We start from the raw sequence: 21,601 nt of genomic DNA, 5'->3' as shown, positions 1-21,601 counted from the left end.
CCCATGACAGCCCTATGAAGTCCCATTTCAGAGAATTGGAAACTGATACACCGAAAGATGAAATGAGATGCACAGATTGTATGATTAGTGAGTGGAATTCAAATTGTATGCTATCAGAGTACCATCAAACCTCACACTGTTTCTCAATCTCTTGGCGTCCCCTCTAGGAGTCCCACTGTGAGTGAGTGGAACTTGCTGCACTTGCTCCCACGCCCCACTAAGGTGTGCCCGCCTCCATCCTGAGGCACACAGTCCCACTCAACCTTCTCCCTAGAGTCACATTTTAGCATTGATGTAGTCCCCTCTGCTAGCCAGTCATCTGGCCTCTCCAGACACCCACACTGCCCTTGTGTCTTTAGTAATAGCTGCAGCAGTAGGTTCCATATTTGACTTATTCCCCAGGAGACATGCAAGCCTGGTGTTATCAGGTGTTACCTATCATCACCAGTCCCCAAGGTCTCCTGCTCATGATTTCAGGGTGTAGGTCACACATTCTGCTGGGAAGATAAAAGTTGTTGTTGTTGTTGTTGTTGTTGTCAGTGTTCGTCTATGTTTGGGCTACATCTTTTGTACTCTGACATCTTTGTTACAATTCCGAGTGGAGGCCGGGCACGGTGGCTCATGCTTGTAATCCCAGCACTTTGGGAGGCCGAGGCGGGCAGATCACGAGGTCAGGAGATTGAGACCACGGTGAAACCCTGTCTCTACTAAAAATACAAAAAAATTAGCCGGGCGTGGTGGTGGGTGCCTGTAGTCCCATCTACTCAGACAGGCTGAGGCAGGAGAATGGTGTGAACCCGGGAGGCGGAGCTTGCAGTGAGCCGAGATTGCTCCACTGCACTCCAGCCTGGGCAACAGAGCGAGACTCCGTCTCAAAAAAAAAAAAAAAAAAAAAAAAGAATTCCGAGTGGAGACATGACTTGGGGCCCAGAATCTTCTAATTGTTAGGCTTCCTTTTCCCCAGAAATGCTGACAGAAAGATCTGCTTTCCCAGTGCTCAGAAACATTAGGACAAATGACACAAGCTGCAGCAAGTGATAAAGGACACTAGCCAGAGGCAGTGAGCTGCAGGAATCCTAAGCATGACACAGAGACAGAGGGATCATGGTGTCATTGACCTGCGTGGCTTCTGGCAGTTAGACCAGCTCTTTGGCAATGTGATGTTCCAGGGCCAAATCAGCCCTTACTGTGTTCCTCTGTCCTTCTAGCTTATGTGTGTCCTCCACACCTGCTTCTGTGCTCTTGTTTACTTACCACTTCAAGGCTGAAGAAGATAAGAATACTTCTTGATTGGTGGTCTCAGTGAGGTATCTTTGAAGTTTATGGAATTTCCCATCTGTAGTAGATCTTAGCAAAAATCAATTCTATTTTCATTTTAATGATACTGTCCATGGGGGCTGAAAGGCAGGATGAAATTCACCCTAGATTCCAGTCTTGTTTTAAGCACAAATAACCAAAGGGCCTGATGTGAAGGCACATCAAGTACTTGATATGGTTTGCTACTACTGACAGTGGGTAACATGCAGGATCAGGTGTGGAACCAGCTCAGTAATCTAAATGTAAGAGCTAACATTCGAAAACTCTTAGAAGAAAATATAGATGGACATCTTCATGACCTTGGATTAGGCACCAAGAGAATAACAACTAATGAAAAATAGATAAATTGAACTTTATCAAAGTTAAAAAATGTTTGTGCTACAATGGGTGCTATCAAAAAAGTGAAAAGAGGCTGGGCACAGTGGCTCACGATGCCTGCAATCTCAGCACTTTGGGAGGCTAAGACATGAGAATTGCTTGAGGCCAGAAGTTCAAGACCAGCCTGAGTCTTGAAATGAGACCCACTCTCTACCACCCCCCCCCCCAAAAAAAGAAGAAGGAAAAAAAAAAAGTAGTGAAAAGATCATCACAGATTAGGAGAAAATATTTGCAAACCATGTATCTGATAAGGGACTTTTATCAAGTCTATATAAGGAACTCTTACAATTCAATAACCACAAGACAGCCCACTCAGAAATGGGCAAATGATCTAAATAGACATTTCTCCAAAGAAGATGTACAGAAGTCCCATAAGCACATGAAAAGAAGCTCTACACCATTAGCCATCAAGGAAATTCTGATCAAAACCGCAATGAGATACCACTTCACGTCCACTAGGATGGCTGTAGTAATTATTTTTAAAGGCAATCTTAGGCTAGCAAGGATAAAGAGAAATTAGAACCCTCACCCAAAACTGATAGGATTGTAAAATTGTATAGCTGCTTTGGACAATAGTCTGGCAGTTCCTCAGAAGGTTAAACATACAGTTTAACCTGAATATATTAATCACCAATTTTTAAGAGAAATGAAAACATATACCTACACAAAAACTTGTATATGAACATTTATTTTAACATTATTCATAATAGCCAAAAAGTAGAAACAACCCAAATGCTGATCAAATTGATAAATAAAATGTGGTATATGCATACAATGGAATATTATTTGGCCCTAAAAAGTAATAAAGTGCTAATACAGGCTACAATGTGGATGAACCTGAAAGTATTATGCTAAGTGAAAGAAGCCAATGACACATGGCCACATTATATGATTCGATCATATGAAGTGGCCATAATAGGCAATCCATGAAGACAGAGAGTGGATTGGTGGAGCCAAGGCCTAAAGGTAGTGGGTGGGCAGTGAGAGAAGAAATAGGGGGTGATTGCTAATTGGCATAGAGTTTCTGTTTGGGGGTGATAAAGATGTTCTAAAATTGATTGTGGGAATGATTATACACCTATGTGAATATCATAAAAAGCATTGAATTGTCCACTCTAAATAGGAGAATTGTGTAGTATAGAAATGAAATCTCAATGAAGCTGTTGAGTAAAATCTCAATGAAGCAATTATTTTTTCTTAAAGTAGGTATATCATCCTAATAGTAGAGGAGAAAAACTGAAGTTTACTGTGTGGTATTCCAAATTGAGCAGTTTGAGTTTAGGATGAAGGATTTTTCTCTCTCTCTCTCTCTGTGTGTGTGTGTGTGTGTGTTTCTGTGTGTGTGTGTGTGTGTGCGTGTGTGTGTGTAAAGCTGGGATATTGAAATCTTAGAGACGCCAGATTCTTGGGACATATCTTCTTTTTCACAGACTCCAGGAGTTGGATACCCAGTCCCCAATCCGTCTTTGAGTTCATTCCCTTGATTCAGTTAGAGCTAGACATAAGGCTTTTTTTCTTCCCCTTTCTGCTCTTTTGAGATCTCTTAAAGGATTTTAAGATTTTATAAAACCATACTCTGGTTAGCATGATAAACCTCAAGGATCATAATGTATATGCCCGGAGCCACCTTATCCGATTGGTAATAGTTCTCTTTAGCATAGAGCAGCCTCAGAAATCTAAATGTCTTCAGGAGCCAAACAGATAACCAATAAATCTCATTAAAGCAGTGGCGAATTGTGGGGCCTACTGAGTCTCGGTTTCTTAACTGAAATCTGGGTTGTAGTACACAGATTGTTCTAGGAATAATGATACCTTCTTTTTGTAAGGATCAAATGAGATGGTGTTTAAGAAGTCACCGTATAACATGTAGCAAGCTATACAGTTATTAATTTGGATATGAAATGAAGTCTGTTCTTTTCTCAAAAAATTTGTAAAGATTAATTTTTATTATTTGATTAACATATAACCCATAATCAAGGTAATTAACATAGCCATCACACCCAACAGATTCCTCTGCCTCTTGGTAATTTATTCCTACTCTCCTCCACCCTTATCCCCTGCCAGCCACTGGTCTTCTGTCTCTGTGGTTTAGTTTGCATTTTGTACATTTTTTTATAAACAGAAACATACCACATGTATTTTTGTTGTCTGAGTTAATTTACTCAGCATAGCTACTTTGGAGTTTATCCATGTCACTATGTGTGTTAATAGTTCATCCCTTTTCATTGCCAAGTAGTAGTCCATTGTACAGATATACCATAATCTGTTTATTCATTCACTTGATAAACATTTGGATTTCCAGTTTTTGGCTATTGCAAATAAAGCAGCTATGAACATTCATTTACAAGTATTTGTAAAGACATATGCTTTCATTACTGTTAGGTACATACCTAGGAGTGGAATTGTTGGGTCGTGTGGAAAGTGTATGTTTACGTTTTTTTTGTTTGTTTATTTTTTGTTTTGACATGGAGTCTCACTGTGTTGCCCAGGCTGGAGTGCAGTGGCGCGATCTCGGCTCACTGCAACCTCTGCCTCCTGAGTTCAAGCGATTCTCCTGCCTCAGCCTCCCGAGTAGCTGGGACTACAGGCACCTGCCACCATGCCTGGCTAATTTTTGTACTTTTAAAGTAGACATGGGGTTTTACTGTGTTAGCCAGAATGGTCTCAAACTCCTGACCTTGTGATCTGCCCACCTTGGCCTCCCTAGGTGCTGGGATTACAGGCATGAGCCACCATGCCCTGCCATGTTTATGTTTTAGTAAACTGTCAAGCTGTTTTCCAAAGTGCTGGTTCTATTTTACATTCTCTCCACCAGTGTTTGAGAGTTCGAGGTCCTCCCTGTCCACCCCAACACTTGCTATGGTCAGTCTTTTTAACTTAAGCCTATCAAGTGGATGGGTAGTGCCATCTCATTGTGATTTTCATGTATGTTTCCCTAATGGATAATTACATTGAACATCTTTTCTTGTGTTGATAAGTCTGTTACTTTGGTATCACTTCACGTCCAGCCTACTCTGTGCATAAGAGAATTTCACTCTTTTAACTGATTGCATTGGAATGCTGACCAACATGTCATTAGGAACAACCGTGGATTTTCTGTTACTTTATATTTAACTGGGCATGTTTGTGAAAGGATCCAGAACATCCTCCAACTTAATTTTCTTTGTATGTGTTAGGTTATTTCGATGCTCTAAAATTTTGACCAAATTGATTTTTAAGGTGTGGCCTAATTTCAAGGCAAAATTAGGGGTTATCAACTTATTTTATTAGATGTCTAATTCTATAAATGAATATATACACAGAAGTGGATTTCCAGTTGAAATAAGCTCTAATATTGACATCTCGCTATATTCAGAAATAAGATGGTTGAGTTGGGAGGGATCTTAGCAGACACTCTCCTCAGCCATTCCCTTCATGCCCCCTGCAGCACTCATAAGGGGGTTCATCTTTCCACTATCAGCGTTTCGGGTATCTGGAAGGACCTTGTACAATAAGCATACAACAAGAAAAATTCTGCTTTTGTAGCTTGTTGCTAACTGACCTTCATTTGAAATTGTTTTACGGTAGTTATTTGATGGTAGTTATCAGGTGAGATTTAGCCAGCCAGAACAAGCACTGCCTATTAAGAATTTCATTGCTGTGTTTTTAAATATATGTAAAGCATAAAAAGGGGTGGGGGGGTAGGCAGAAAGAGCCTAGAATCTGTATTCCCCTCAGTCTGTGATGAAGGAAGCCCTTTGCAAGCCTTGCTTTCACAACCTCAACATGGCATGGGCTTTGCAGTCAGTCAGGTCTCAGTTGGAATCCCAGCTCTGTCTCTCCTTCTCCATGAATGAGGTCATAAGGGATTATGGGTATTTTGTGGGTAGGGAGGTATATGATACCCTCCTCATGGGGCAGCTGGGATGCCTACCTGAGATAGGAGATGGAGGGCACTGGCACCAGGAAGGCACTGGGTCTGTTTCCTTTTCTTACCTCTTTCTCTTTCTCCTCTTCCACGTGTTTTCTCTCATTGCTTGTCTTAGGTCACTTACAGAAATCGTTCTTTTTACTTCCATTTCAATCAATTTTGGAGATTTCTCCAAAAAGATAATAATGGTAATGAATACTTAAGCAGTAACATTTAGCAAGTCCCTTTTATGTACCAGGAATATCAAGTACATTTCATGCATTTTTTTTTCATTTACTTTTCACAAGAACTTATGAAGTAAGCTACAATTAAGGCAGAGAGGAAACTGAATGAGTGATGGAGTCAAGGTGTGAACCCAGCCCTAGCTGACTCCAGAACTCTTAATTACTCTGTATATTGCCCCTATATCTAATTTTAGGAATGCTCAGTTTTCTGTATTTCCACCCCCATCCAGGTGATGATAATATGAAAACAGTAACAGCTGGTACATACCTTGCACTGAGCACTGGTCTGCCTGCTTTCCACATATTAACTCATATAAGGCTCACTGTAACCTGTTACAGGTTCTGTTGCTGTCCCCATTTTTGCGATCCCCATTTTTTAGGTGAGGAAATCAAGGTGCAGAGAGGCTAAGTAACTTGCCCACTTACTCAGGTTCACATAGAGTTACAATTGATGTTCAGTCTGTCATTCTTAATGCCTCGGGTGTCTTTCCCCTATCACTTCATCATTTCTTAAAATTCATTTTAAGCCCATTTCAGACCAATCAGAGAAGAGATGGGAACTCCCTCCTGCTTAGCTTAGACATCCCAGCTACTCTTTCCAGTAACCTGTAGAATTCTTTTCTTATCCTTGCTGCAGTCTTTCTAAAGTGGTGATATATTGGACATTTCATCCAAAGGCTGAACTGAGACTAATGCCTAAGCAAGGAAGAAAAAATAGCAAATTCATTAACTAGGAATCTATTTACAGTCAATTCCCAAGGCTCATTGTGCAGTCAGTGGTTCTGCATCATTTAGAGTTGCTAATAAATGAAAGTCTTTGCGTCTTTCCAAGTGCCTTGATATTTACAAGTCTCATATTTTACCATAGGAAGTGGCTTCAACAAGCATATTCATGTGTTGACAGTTCTAATTAATACAAGTAATTAGCCCTGACAGAACTGTGAAAAGGAGACCCATTCATAAATTTGCTAATTATGTTACTCTGCTCAGAATTTAATCGCAGTCTAGTCTTTAATCATTTCTGTATATGGGCAAAATGCCATCTTACTAAATTCTTCAGACTTTTACATTTACTTCTGGCAAGAGGATTTTATTGAAATTAATTTGTGGCTGCAATTTAATTTTCCAGTATGCAGGAACTGGTAAAGAACACAGATTATAATCATTCTGCAAAGAAACAAGAAAATGACAAAAGGCAGACAAGGGAGGAAGAAGACATCAAGTACATACCATATGCGTTCTCACATGTAAAGCTTGTACCTTTCTACCTATTCTGATGCCTTTTCTGAAAATAAAGATAGTCTTATTTAGGCCACTGGTAGGTTTATGGTACAGAAAATTTGAAGATGGTTGGTTACTTTGATCCAAAGTTGAGCCCTCTTCTCTTGGATGTAAATAGCCTACTTTTTCGAGTGCTTTTGTTCTCGAGCAGGGGTTCTCAACCTTGGCACTATTGGAACTTTGGGCTGGATGATTCCTTGATTCCTTGTCAAGGTGAGTATGACTTCCCTGTGTATTGTGCGGTGTTGAGTAGCATCCCTGGCCTCTACGCACTAGATGCAAGTGCACCTCTCCCCTAGTTCTGACCCCCAAAAGTGTCCCCAGATGTTGCCAGTTGTCTCCTGGGGAGCAAAATCACCTCTGGTTGAGAACTGCTATGCTTGAGAATAACTTAAGATAAAAAAAAGAATCCAGTAAAACTTCTATATAGAACACTTACAGCAGCTGTAGCAAAATCAGTAAAGCACCTTTTCTTGGAATCATTTACCAGGCATCATGGTACAGAACCCAGATTTGGAATGATATTCCTTGAATTACAATACCTCCTTCCTACTTTTTCAGCATTAAGCTCCCTCTGGTCCTCTTAGATAGAAAGTAGAGTTGTGCTTGGTAGTAAAGTAGCTTATCTAAAACCCCTTTACTTTTCTTTTTGTTAATAGATACACTGGGCTGTCCACATTCATGGATTTAACATTTGAAGTTTTGATTACTCGCAGGTGACCTCAGTGTTCCGAGTAATCAACTCCCAGTGTTCTTTGTCTTCCCTTCCAGTCCATTGATTCCTTACTTTGTGGTCTTGCTCTCCTCCCTCCACTGCTTAGATTTCTAGTCCTTATAAATACCTTCCACGCCCTTGCTTCTCAGCCTTTCTTCCACTTCCCTGGAAAAATCCCAGACTTGAGTGAGCCTGGCCACTAGGCTTCTTGGAATGTGGATCTGGCAGCTAAGCCTTATTAGAGAACATGACTCAGCAGAGCAGACTGAGCCTATTATACATGCACATTAACCTCTCAACTATCCTAGACCTCCCTAAGAAAATGGAATCCACCCCTAGGTAATGCCCCCAACCTCCCATCATGAAAACTACAAACGAACCTATTCTGTACTCACCACCCCCTACTTAACTGGTTCCTTCCTGACACCTGAGCAGGGAAGTCTTCTTCCCTTATCAAAAGCTAATCTTTCACCCACCTACCCCAGCTTCTCAGAAAAATATTTTGTCATTGATTATCCCCTTTTCCCTTGTGTCTTCAGCCTCTCAGTCTCTACTGGATCCCTTCCATCAACACTGAAACATATTCTTAGTCTCTCTCCTCTCCTATCTTGAGAGAGAGAGGAAGACAGCAAGTGAGTATGCAATAACACAGCAGCCTTTCAGTAACCATCCTTCCCTGTTCCATTTACATTCATATTATCCTCTTCAACTTTGAATCTTGCCTCTACTGCTACAGTCGTGTTGCTACTCCCATTATTCAATGAAACAGTTCTAGCTAAGTTCCCCTGCACCCTCTATGTTGCTAAGGCCTGGAGTCACTTTCCTTCCCCAAATTTACTTAACATAGTTAACTACTCCTTCCTTGAAACCATACCTTTTTTCTTTCTTGTTTTCCCAATGTCACACTTTCCTGGCTTTCCTACTATGGTCTGGTCTTTCCTACTATGGTCTGGTCTCTTTCCTGGGTTTTCTTTGCAGGCCCACCCACCTCCACTTTACCTTTGAATATCAGCCTTCCTAATGACTTAATTCTAGGTCTTCTTTTCTTCTCCCAAGGCTTTAGTTGCTATTTATATGCTGGCAACTTCCAAATTTATCTCTTCAGCCCAGTTTTCTTTCTGAGCCTCTAAAATTACATATAAACGTACTCAAGGACATCTCAGATGCGTCATTTACAAACTGAATTCATAATTCTTTTATACCTTTGCAACTCATTCCTTTTGGCCTTTTGGACGTAGTGAGTAACCAAGCCTTCTTGATGGTAACTCAAGATACATCTCAAATCCTTTCACTTCTTTTTATATCCATTAGTGAAAGCCACTGTCCTTTACAGATAGTGGAAGGTGAGGATGTAGAAATAAGAGCCAGGTCACACAGGGCCTTTTAGGCCATCTAGGACTCTGATTTTTTCTCTGAATGAGATGGACCCATGAGAGGGTTTTGCTCAGAGGAGTAACATAATCTAACTCAACTTAGAAGGACCACTGTGGCTGCTGTATTGAGAATAATTTGTAGAGCAGCATAGTGGGTTGAATGTTATCCTCCGAAAGATATGTCCACCCAGAACCTCCAAGTATGACCTCACTTGAAATAAGGCTCTTTGCAGGTAATTAAGGTAAGGATCTCAAGATGAGATCATCCTGGGTTAGGGTCAGATGTCCTGATAAGAGACAGAAATGGAGAAAGCAGACACAGATGAATGAGCCATGTGAAGACAGATTGGAGAACAGTCACAAGCCAGGGAACACCAAGGATGGCCAGCACCATCCAAGCTGGGCTAGAGGCGTGGAATGGGTTCTCCTGCAGAGCCTCCAGAAGGAACCAACCCTGCCAACAACCTTGATGTTAGACTTCTGGCTTCCCAAATTGCAAGAGAATAAAGTTCTGTTGTTTTAAGGAACTCAGTTTGCAATAATTTGTTATGGCAACCCTAGGAAACTGATACAAGCAGCAAGGGTAAAAGTGGAAGGCCAGTTAGGAGTCCATTGTAGTAATCCAGGCAAGAGAGGATGTGGCTCCACTTAGGTAGTAGCTGTGGAGGAGGTGTGAAGAGGTCAGCTTCTGGACACATTTTGCAGTAAAATAAAAGGATTTTTTGACAGAATGCTTGCAATTGTGAGATAGAGAATTGAAGAATGACTAAGGTTTTTGGCCAAAACCACTGGAAAGTTGGAAGTAGTTCAGGTTTACAGGAATTAGAGTTCAGTCTCAGAGTTGTATACATTAAGGGAATTAGTAGAGCTCCATGTGCCATCATCCTGGACCCCTGTTGACTTTTAGGGATGGCACCATGTTTGAGAGGCTACAGAAGAGACCCAGAGCCAGTGAACAAGACATAGAGATTATAGAGAGGACTTACAGCATAGTCCAGTGGCAGCGGGCTAGACAGGAGAACTGCAATTGCTTGAAAAAGCACGAAGTTTATAGCAAAGACACAATGAAAAAAAAACACGGGCCATTATCACTGATGAACATAGACAGAAAAATCCTCAAAAAAACACTAGCAAACTGAATATAGCAGCACATCAAAAACTTAATTTACCATGATCAAATAGGCATCATTCCTGGGGTATAAGGTTGGTTCAACATACGCAAATCAAACAATGTGACTTGCCACATAAAAACCATATGATTGTCTCAATAAATTGCTAGTTTTTTCCAGCATTATTTAGGAGAGTAGTTAACTAGTGTTAAATAAATAGATCCTTGATGCTATTCATCTTGGATCTATGGAGAGTTCCCCAGGTGAGAAGCAGGTCAATCACAAGAAATGCCTGCAATTTGGACCATCTGTCCTTGCACTCTTCACCGTAAGGCTCATTCTTAGTATCAATTTTGTCTGCCTATTGTACCTGACTATATAGAAGGGATTCTTGCCTCCTCAGTAGCCCGAAATCAACACTGTTCAGTAGAAGTATCTGCAGTAACGGACGTGCTCTGTGTTTTCATTGTCCAATATGGTAGCCACTAGCCACAAGTGCTGAGCATGTGGAATGTATTTACAAATGGATAGTAGGAGGTGAGGATGTAGAAATAAGTACAACTTAGTGCAACTGAGGAATTGAGTTTTCAGCTATACATAATTTTAATTCATATAAATTTAAATAGCTATGTGTGCCTGGTGGCCATTGTATCAGTGCAGATCTAGAGCATTGGTTCTAAAAGTGTTGCCTGGAAGCTTATTAGAAATGCATATTTTTGGACCCTGACCTCAAACTCCTGGGCTCAAGCAATCCTCCCACCTCAACCTTCTGAATAGCCAGCCAAGACTACAGGCATAGGCCACCACATTCTTTTTATTTTTATTATTTTTTTTTTTTGGTAGAAATGGGAGTGGAGTGGGTTGTGGGGAGGTTGGGAGCATGGGAGATCTACTGCACCAGAAGCTTTGCGTGTGAGACCCTGGATTATGTGTTTTAATAAGCTCTGCAGGTGATTCTGTTGTACAGTAAAATTTGAGAACCATTGCTGGGTCCCACTCTCAGAGTTCCTGATTTAGTTGTTCGGGGATAGGGTCTGAGAATTTGCTTTTCTAACAAATTCCCTGATGATGCTGTGATGCAGATCTGGAAATCATCTGAGAACCTGTTAGAGAAGATGGAGCAACTATTTGTGAGGTGGCCCCAGTTCCCAAGAGTAAATTGCATAAATCCCACATAACAAATATTTCAAGTCAGGATCTCCGAAGTGTACCCTCCATACTTGATGAAAATCTTCCTAGCTTTTTTCCCGTGATCTGGTAACAAACTGTGTCTGGCTCATAGGAGGGCTGTTAAGTACTTGTTGAATTAATAAAGAGATTATATAAATTAGCCTGAATAAAATATCTGAAGTTGAGAATTATTATCCCACCTATAACTTTCTGCATGTGATGGCTTTTTGGCCTTCATGATAACCTATTAGTGGAATTCCACTTTTCTGATCCGTAATTCTACAACTCGTTGTAGAAGTCATTGTTGTAGTAATTCTTCTCTCTGTAGCTTGATAAATTTTAATTGTTATGGTGGAAAGAAGGTAATTCTTAACTAGAGAAGGGTGTAGTATGTCCACACCCCCAAGAGGCATTTGCAAATGTGTGTGTGAGAGGGCTTTTGGGTTGTTGAAATGATAGGAATCAGGGTAAAGGGGGTACAATTTTCATTCAGTGCCAGGGGCCCAGGAATGTTAAATACCCTGCATGCACAGGACTGTCCTGTACAATGAAGAGAAACTCTGTAACCTGTTAGTAGGTGACAGTAATATTTCTTCAGTAAAATTACTTCTAAGGCCATGACTCTCTTTTGCTAGTTATATCTCTTCATGAGCATTTTATAAGAGTTTTACTTATCTCATAGGAGGGTGAAGCACCCTCTGTCCTGCTCTTGCATAACATAATTTAATTCTTGCAGCAAATATTTAGTGCTGTGTAGTTTACAAAGATAGGAGACATGAGCCTACCTACAAAGAAGTTACAGTACCAGCAATAAGCTGGAAATGATGTTAAGAGTTGTATAAACTGGAGGAACACAAAGGGGATATTACCTGGTTTATCAGTTAAGGTTCAACCAGGAGACAAAACCAATGGAGACATATATTAAGAGCTATTATTGCAAGGAATTGCCTATGTGATTGTGGAGGCTGACCAGGCAAGTCCAAAATCTGTAGGGCAGGCCATCAGGAAGGGTGAGCAGGAACTCTCCGGTGCATGGCTGAAGCTGCAGTCCACAAGCAGAATTTCTTCTTCAGGGAAGTTTCAGCTCTGCTCTTAAGGCCTTTTAACCGATCGAATCTCAGGCTCATCCACATTATCTAAAATAATTTCCCTAAAGTCAGCTGATTATGGACTTTAATCACATCTACCGGATGCCTTCACAGCAGCACCCTGATTAGTGTTTAATTGAATAACCTGAGATGGTAGCTTAGCCCACTTGTTGTCAAAAAAGAGCATCGCACTTGGAGATTGAACGTTTGAGCACTCTCTCTGAAACATGCGGCATTTGTTCTGACCCTTGAAAATGGGAAATTTTTAAGTGGAGCAGTTGGCATTCTAGAGGGGGTGACTATTAAAAATTAACCAAAGGAAACAATAAAAGAAGCCAAGGCATGAAAGTATAATCGGTGTTTGCAGAATGGCTAGTTGTTGCTATATGGCTTTTTCCTGAACCTCAGCTCTCAATTTCCTCATCTGAGGAGTGGGTTCAATACTTGTCGTAACTGTCCTCCAAGGTGGAAGGAGATGATATTTGAGGGTGCCTTTTGGAAGCAGTAGACAATATGAATGCTAAGGGATTTTTTTTTCTTTCTTTCTTTAACCATCCATGTGTCCAAGGCATGGACACAGGCCAAAAGCCAAGCCAGGATAAACAAGGGGTTGCTTTGTCTCTGGCTGATGTGAGATGGGCTCCACCAACTAGAAGCTACTCTTCCCATGTCAGATCACCGAGGTGTTTTATAGTCATGGTGGTGGTAACAGTAGCATTGGTGAGAGTGTGAGGTTGGTGTGATAAAATCCAAAGGCTCGGTGGGTAACACAGAGCCTGATTGTTGCAGGCTTTGTCTAAAATTTGTGTTATTAAGAAAAAAAAAAAAGTGACATTCTCTTGACCTTAGTTTAGACCTAATGGGCTAAAAGAATGAAAAACATCCCTGTATATAAGTCTGTGCCCAACTGTCACAAAGAGGCAATAGCCATCTGCTCTGGGCTAAGACAGCTCAGCCTTTTTTTTTCTTTTTTTTAAAAGAAGTAGACCTGTTTTTGATGCTTGAGATATTAGGGATGAGGGAGAGTCATTTATTATAAACGTGTTGAATACTTTGCCTAAATAGGGAAAAGGACTTAAACTACGTCCAGGGAAGCTGTTCCAAGTTTCTTAGGTAACGGCCATTATGGCCAATTGACTCTGTCACCAAAGAAAGCACCAGAAAACGATGGTAACGTGAGTCCCGTTTGACAGACTTCTTTCCTTTTCAGAGCTGTGTCCTACAAACCAAACAAATCTCCCCCAATTGTTAAAGCCATATGCATTTTGAAGGAAATGTAATCCATATGTTCCTGAGTGACTTATGCCTAAGTCATTAAAAAGTTATTTTTTAAATGTGATTTCATGTTTGAAGTCATTTTAGAGTATTTTTAGTAGACTCTCATTCTTCATAATGCTAAATTTTTCTTGGTTTGTTTTCTTGTTTTATTTAAACACACTGTATATCATCTTAACACATCCTGTGGTGAGGCACAAAGGGAATCTTGAACTCAGATGGAGGGTCTGGTGTACTGAACTAACACATTTGAGGCAGTTTCTATTTTCAGAGGTTTACAACTGTTCCCCCTCCTTAATTTTTTATTTTATGTCCTGGGCTACTTTTAACCTGGTCATATCATCACCCCAGCCCTCTCCCACCCCATTCCTCAAATGGTTGTCCATGAAGAAAAAAAGGGAAAAGAGAAAAATGACAAAGAATAAAATCACATGGCCTCCTAGGATATATTTCTGTGCTGTCCTATGTGATCCTTTCTTCCCAGAATTGAATGTATTTTCCCCTTTTAGCTACTGTTGTTGGTTGCTGGGAGAATTAAGGTCTTTCTTAAAGTGTCAACAAAAGAGAGAAGTAAAACTGAATTGAGGAGCAGTCTCCAGCTTCTCATTTTTAGGGCAAACAGAAGATGGTGTCTGCTTAGAACTGAAACTAATTGAAAAATGGTTTCATTTTTTACTAAAATAAGCTTTTTCCCCCCCTTTTTAACCTTTGTCTGTTTGGAGTCTCATGATATGGACCAAGTTTTATCTGTACATGAAGCATCCTGGTTTGTGTGTGCATTTGTCCATCGTGAACATCTGTTGGCTGCCGGAGGGCACGGAAGCAGCCTTATTTTTCGGCACTGGTAGAGGTCCGTTGTCTTCTGCGTGCCTGCTCAGGCAGCAGGCGTGTAGCATCAAACATAGCACGAGGCATTCACCACCTGGAGGAATAAAGATGTAAGGAGTTAACAATTTTACTTTTCATCTCTGCCAGCCTGTGAAATATTTTCCAATGTACTTTTTCTATTTGGTTCTCAAAACTGCCCTGAGGACCATGGTTTTTGTTTGTTTTCATAAAGAAATTGAGGCTCAGGGATGCAACTTCAGTATTTCACGAGGCAATCTTGGCAGCTGGTGTGTGCCTCGGAGAGGAGGGATGTCCTTCCCATCGTGTGGGGACATTTGAGGACCTTCGTGGACTTTTAAAAGCCCTGCCCCATATCATTTCAAGTGTATTAAAACATAATGCAATCTCATATCTGTCCCGCAGATCCCATGTCTAATATATATCATCATATATGTGAGTTGAGTTATAAATAGTTGAGATGGTACATTTAATTAAATGTTTATTACTTTTAATTTTATAGTTTCTGTTTCATGTTGGAACCAGCTAATTGTTTTGAGGTCTGGAACATTTTCATGGGCCTTTAAAAAACTCACCCTCCCTGAGTGCTCTCCCTACAGTGGCTGAAGCCGCGTCTTGCTCTCATTCACTCCTGTTTCCCTCCTCACACCTGTGGCAGAGCCGAGGCAGGTGCTTAATAAATACTTGTTGGTGAATGCCCAAGTGAGTGAGAGAAGGAATAGAAGAAGTAACAAATAAGTGAAGTACAAGTAAGTGGCAAAGTCTGGTGTCAAAGGACGTCTGAACCCTTTGTGGGCTCATTTCCTTTGCACTGCCATCACGGTGAAGCAGAACGGGCATCTTCAAGCTGTGTGTCAAAGTGTATTCCTCCCCATTTCTCATTGTTTTGTTCCAAGCCAGTTTTCTTCTCTGTTACAGCTAAGGCATGAGAAAGAATAGACTACCAGGTTATTTGACTTTTGATAACTTCATGAAGCAGCAGTAGCCACTTTCAGGTCATAATCCATTCTTTTCTCTCTGTTTAGTTGCTATAGTTTATTTTTTACCTTGCAAATATGGGATAAATGTGGCTACTAATATTCAGACAAGTTTCTTGACAAAATCAGAGAGGTGTTTTTTGCCTGTTGTTTCTTTTGGTTTGTTTTCTTTAGAATACTAGACATTTGTTCTAAGTTATCTGTCATGTGATTTGTGTGTTTTGTTGAGATATGATTTTTTTTTTAATCCAAAGGTGGATCTTTGTGGCCTTTCTTCAGAGCTCTAGAATTTGGTGGCAAGGAACTTATTGAACATGATAGAAAACTAGAGAGAAAGCAAAAGCCCACTTCTTTTTTTTTTTTTTTTTTTAAATTTTACTTTCAGTTCTTGGATACATGTGCAGAACATGCAGGTTTGTTACATAGGTCACATGTGCCATGGTGGTTTGCTGCACCTATCAGCCCATCATCTAAGTTTTAAGCCTCACATGCATTAGGTCTTTGTCCTAATGCTCTCCATCCCCTTGCCCCCTAACCCCCAACAGGCCTTGGTGTGTGCTGTTCCGCTCCCTGTATCCATGTGTTCTCATTGTTCAACTCCCACTTATGAGTGACAGCATGCAGTGTTTGGTTTTCTGTTCCTGTGTTAGTTTGCTGAGAATGATGGCTTCCAGCTTCATCCATGTCCCTGCAAAGGACATGATCTCATTCTTTTTTATGGCTGCATAGTATTCCATGGTGCATATGTGCCACATTTTCTTCATCCAGTCAATCATTGATGGAAAAAGCCCACTTCTTAAGAAAGAAACACAAAGGTACTAAATGAGAGGAGGGAAGAGAGACAGGAATTACCTAAAGAGCAGAGCCATCCTCCTCTTTCTCAGCCCTGCTATGCCCCCTGGAAAAAGGGGTCTGCCCATATAAATGGGCCTGGGAAAGCTGCTCCACCCAGTTCATCTGGACTCCCAGGGTCGCTAGATGGCACCAGGGCAGATGTGGGCCACACTCAAAACCCTGCAGTGCTGCTTCATGGGCAGAGCTTCTGGGTCAAGGCAGGAGCTGGAAATGGTGAAACTTGCCCTCCATCTGTGAAATTTTTTGAGTCAGTCATTCAGCAAATAATGACTGGACACCTATGATAGTGACACGACAGTGAATGGACAGACTGGTCTCTCGAGTCCAGGGGCTCTCTGCTCACACTCGGCCAAGCTCTTGGTCTTTAAGGGTGCCTTTCATGAAGTCTATTTGAAATGTTTTGGTTTTGGTCAGTTTTTGGTTGGGTTATAGGTAAGTACACAAGTTACCACGTGTATTCAGAAGGCCGAATCCCTCCATTTATCAACTAAAGTTAAAAAGGAAGGAAGCCTATAGCAAAAAAAAAAAAAAAAAAAAAAAAGCATGCATGTTCCCCCACTGCTGTATGATTTTCTGTATTTATGTTTTAATTTCTTGGTAGGCCCGGACTTCAAAGTAGAGACTCAGAGCCCTACCTGAGTTTGGGTTGTGCCCTGTGGCTGCCATCCTTCCTCACAGAAGTTCCTCCCTGGACTTCAGCCTCGGGGTTCTTGTTCACTTTCTCTATTTCCTTTTTGCAGTGTGTACATGTGTGTACAAAACTATATAGTGTTGATTGCCCTTAAATGATCTTCTTCCAAACTCATGCAAACCATTTGATTTGTAGCAGGAATCCCAAAGTATATCCTCCCCAGAGAAAGAATGAGATTTGCCTGGCATCAAGTTAAGGAAATCGTTACTCAAAAAAAATTGTGTAAGACATTTTCCTGTGCTAGAGATGCTGGTGACTACGAAGTGGGTGCCTGGGGGAGATGTCTGGCCTCATTATCTGGGAAAGTTGGGAAGCGGGTGTTTGCCTGTTCCCTTTTCCACTCTGTTTCCTCTTCCACTCTGTTTCCTCATTGGCTTTGCCATTTACCCAACTGCCCCCATTCTAAGAATGGTGCTTACTGATCAAGAGCAAAGCTCTACCGCCTTAGGAGTAGTTCATAAAATGATTCCTAGATGTAATATTCACTCTCTTCCCTGCCTAGTCCCCTTCAGCAAGGACCTCTCTAACATTTTATGTTTGAATTGTTTTCTTCCAGAGACAAAGGTAAGTTAGATCAAGAGTAAACAGATGGAGATGTTCATTCTTGGAAGCAGCAAGCATTTTGTTATCATTGTTATTGTCTGAGCAAGTGAAAACCAGATGAGAAGAGCCTTGACCTGCCTCCTTCACTAGCAGAAGTGAAATAGATCGTATCTTTCTTGCAGCATTCCTGTGAGTGTTAGAACAACTCCGTAGCCCATGAATAAGGCTACTGTGTGTTAGAATTGTGATTCTGCCTGTTCATCCTCCTGGCTGCCCACCCCTGAGAATCTCCTTTTCGTTCGCCTGGGCTCTTTGATAGCAGAGTGGCTGCCTCTCTGCAATGAGCTTGAGGGTTTTGTGGGGAAGAGGCCCAGCGCCCCTCACCGCCTTTCCACATGCTTGCCTCCTTACCCAGTTTCACAGGCCTTGACAGATGGCCGGCGTTTGTCTCACCTGCGCTTCCTTTTTACACAGCACTCGGTGTAACACTTCAAAGAAATAATTAGCATTCTAAGTCTTCTCTGCCCTGTGCATAGAATGTGGGGAGGTTCTACTAAAGAGGGACTTGAGCCCAGAGTGTTGTATGGGTGTTGCCCTTATGTTATGTTATGTTATGTTATGTTATGTTATGTTATGTTATGTTATATTTTATTTTTGAGACAGAGTCTCAAAGCCTGTGGCCCAGGCTGGAGTGCAGTGGTGTGATCTCGGCTCACTGCAAGCTCCGCCCCCTGGGTTCACGCCATTCTCCTGCCTCAGCCTCCTGAGTAGCTGGAATTACAGACACCCGCCACTAGGCCTGGCTAATCTTTTGTATTTTTAGTAGAGACGGGCTTAGCCAGGATAGTCTTGATCTCCTGACCTCGTGATCCACCCGCCTCGGCCTCCCAAAGTGCTGGGATTACAGGCATGAGCCACCGTGCCCGGCCTGGGTGTTGCTCTTTTGAGTCCTGAGTGTCAAGGTATTAACTTCTTTAGAGTCACTTTTTCATTGAACAAGGATGTACAAAAGAGACGTCTAGTTATTAGATTCTTCTGGTTTGGTTCTAAAATAAATGGGAATGTACCTGTGGAAGTGATTTGCATAGATTTCCAGGCACCAGGATCCTCTTTAGTGTCCCGCACCCAAGAGCAGGGTGGATACTCCCTGCAGGCTGAGAGTCGTGAACCATACAGTGTTCATGGTGTCATTGTATAATTGGAAATCACTCTTTTCAGGTACCTCGCCAGCGCATGGCTCAGGCACATCCTGGAGATCTTGGTGCTCCCATTACTGTTTTCAGGCCATGTATCCCTTCCAGGCTGTGCTCCTGTGGCACAGACAAGGTCTAGTTCCACTGCTCTGATGGCCACATGTGAACCAGCAGCAGTGACTCCTTGGTACGTGGAGAGAACTGGGACTCTTAGTGGGTAGCAAGGAAATTATGTTTTTAAAACCACCAGCTCCTCCTTCCATTTAGTTGGCGGTTCCATTTCTAACATAAAATCTTTCAGATCTGAGCTCTCCTAGGGCCTCCCAAGATTTAATATGGTGCCCCAGAATGATAAATGAGAATAAAGAGAAACTCTTCGTAACGGGACCATGTAGAAAACGTGGAATCGATGCCTCTGAGGTAACTAACTTGATTGTGGTACTCATTTCACTACACACACACACACACACACACACAGACACACACACACATCTATAAATACATATATAAAATCATCACGTTGTGCACCTTAAACTTATACAATTTTATTTGTCAATTAGACCTCAATAAATTTGGAGGTGAGGGAAGCCCGAACTCAATGACAGTTTGCTTTCCTCAGACTGGCCATGGGGTGAGGGAGGACCCCGCTCCTAGAGGGAGCAACTTCTTGATTTTCCTTTCCTTCTTATTGCCCCCTGGGGCCACCCAGAAGCCAGGCCAGTCCTTACTCAGATGATAGAAAACCTTGTTAGTCCTCCTAATGAAATGGGCAGTTTGGTACAGAAGAGGGAAATCTGCTTGGATTTAAAGATGACGTCAAACTATTGTCCAATGCAGGGAAATACATTTATTTCTACACGAAGAAGGAACTCTTTAAAATCTGTTAGGCTTGGAATTTTCAACAATGATCTATACATAAACTCCGTAAGTATTGCCTTGTGTACTGACATATTAAAAGTTGTGATGATGCTTAGGAACTACATATTATTTAGAAAATATTTGAAAAGAGATAATACACAAAAGCAAGATTTCATTGTCGCCAGTAGATAGCAAGCAAGATTACCTTGTCCCTCTGAGGGTTCTGATTGAGTGCATTTGGCTGCAGGAGTAATGTAAGTGGCCCCAGGGTTGTTGTGTTCTGTGTCTAGATCTGGGGAACAGTCACACTCATGGTTCCAGTTGAAAATAGGTCTCCTGCCCCCATTAGCATAGCAGGGCCTGTCTGGTCACAAGTCCCGACTGTTTGGTTTGGAGACTATGTGCAGTATAGATTGGAGCAGAGGTGCAAAGCCCCAAGTTTTTGGTACCAGGGACGCTTGGAAGGTGTGAGAGCACAGCCTGCTCTTCCCTCAAGGCCAGCCCAATCTTAGCAGCCAAGCAGGGCTTCTGAGGCAGTCCAGGTGTGGAGCTATTGTCCATCGTCACTTAAGTCCTCTGTCACCTTGTCTGCGTCCTCTGGTCATACTAGATCTTGGATATGCCCACCCCCATGGAGACACCACTAGACAAAGAGAAATGAGGATGCCTAGTCAGTGACTTCCCAAGTCCAAGTCAAGATGTCTGTTTCAGCTGCTTTGACATGCAGCAACATCAAAGGAGCAGTATCCCAATATAGTAACAATTTGTTGCAAGTTATCAAAATGTGTGAGCTTTACCCACGCCTCCTTACCTGGAAACCCTCCCCTGCCTTTTCCTCTTCTTTGACTATCCCATCTTCACTGTGTAGGAGACTCACCACCATACACTGATGAAGAATGCACACAGTTCCGTGCGGTGCTGCTGCTACCTTATGTTCATCTAGAACACTCAGAGGAAGAGAAGAGACCCCAGTCCAACTTCACACATCAGGCTATTGTCTCATTTTGAGAGGAGGAGAGAAGGGAGGGTTAGGAGTACCTTACTGGGGCTTGGGTGTGGCTTCTAAGTGCTGCAGGCACAAGGTACTATGACTTGGGCCCATTGGGTAGGTGTCTGGAGTGAGGCCTCTTGGCCCTGGGGCACAAGGGCAATGATAAATTTCAATGACCACAATACTGCTGTGATATTTTTCCCCACTTGGTGGCATTTTATATATAAAACTGAGGCTTCATTTATTCTGACCCGCTCCTCCCACTGAAAGAGCCATCATCTTTTTCTTAGAGGCTCCAAACAGGGTAGATGGCAGAGGCCTCTTGTCTGGCACAAGACTCGGGTTCCTGGTTTATCCTTCAGGCTGGGATAAGGCTGGCCTCACAAGTGAGACTCAGAAACAAGCCACTGCTCTCCTGAGTGCCTGTCTTCATGGAAAAAGGGATCTTTGTGGTCATTCGTTTCTGTGCCTTTGTTTTGGAAATGAGGAACTTGAGGCCCAGAGAAGTCAAGGAGCATCACTGGATGTCTCGCGTCTCTGGTTTCCCAGTTCAGTTTGTGTCTCCCCTTCGGCACGCCCCCCCTCCCTGTAGTTTTGCATTTAACACAGTCTTGCCTTCATGACTGCCGCCTCCTTTTTTTCTGTAAACACGAATATGAAGTGTATTTGCTTTGCTTTTCAGCCTTGTCTGCCCCACTGAGTGTCCAAAATAGCCGGCTGGAATTCATGAGAATGTTATGTCTTCAGATGTTTATAATCCAAAAGAATCCCTTATGGTTTTTTATAATAAAACAACTTAGATGTCGG

The 21,601-nt window shown here is 41.9% G+C and overlaps 1 protein-coding gene and 1 pseudogene across 4 annotated transcripts in view; one reads left to right on the top strand and one right to left on the bottom strand.

Moving 5' to 3' along the window:
* The window catches only part of RHBDD1 (rhomboid domain containing 1), a 201,228-nt gene that overhangs the window by 156,112 nt on the left and 23,515 nt on the right, over nt 1–21,601 (top strand). The window contains exon 8 of one of the 4 annotated variants that reach the window (XM_058437861.1): nt 6,959–7,038. The exons of the other annotated variants lie outside the window; for them this stretch is intronic. Coding sequence (XP_058293844.1) covers nt 6,959–6,975 — 17 coding nt within the window. The 3' untranslated portion in view covers nt 6,976–7,038. Of the gene's footprint in view, nt 1–6,958; nt 7,039–21,601 lie in introns of those variants that run through there. 4 annotated transcript variants of the gene reach the window in all.
* LOC116809922 (small nucleolar RNA SNORA48) lies at nt 13,121–13,243 on the bottom strand (annotated as a pseudogene).

Source organism: Hylobates moloch, unplaced genomic scaffold (genome assembly GCF_009828535.3).
Source record: "Hylobates moloch isolate HMO894 unplaced genomic scaffold, HMol_V3 SCAFFOLD_1, whole genome shotgun sequence".
Lineage (NCBI taxonomy): Eukaryota > Metazoa > Chordata > Mammalia > Primates > Hylobatidae > Hylobates > Hylobates moloch.
Note: the sequence above shows the minus strand (reverse complement) of the source record. Positions and strands in the feature narration are given on the sequence as shown.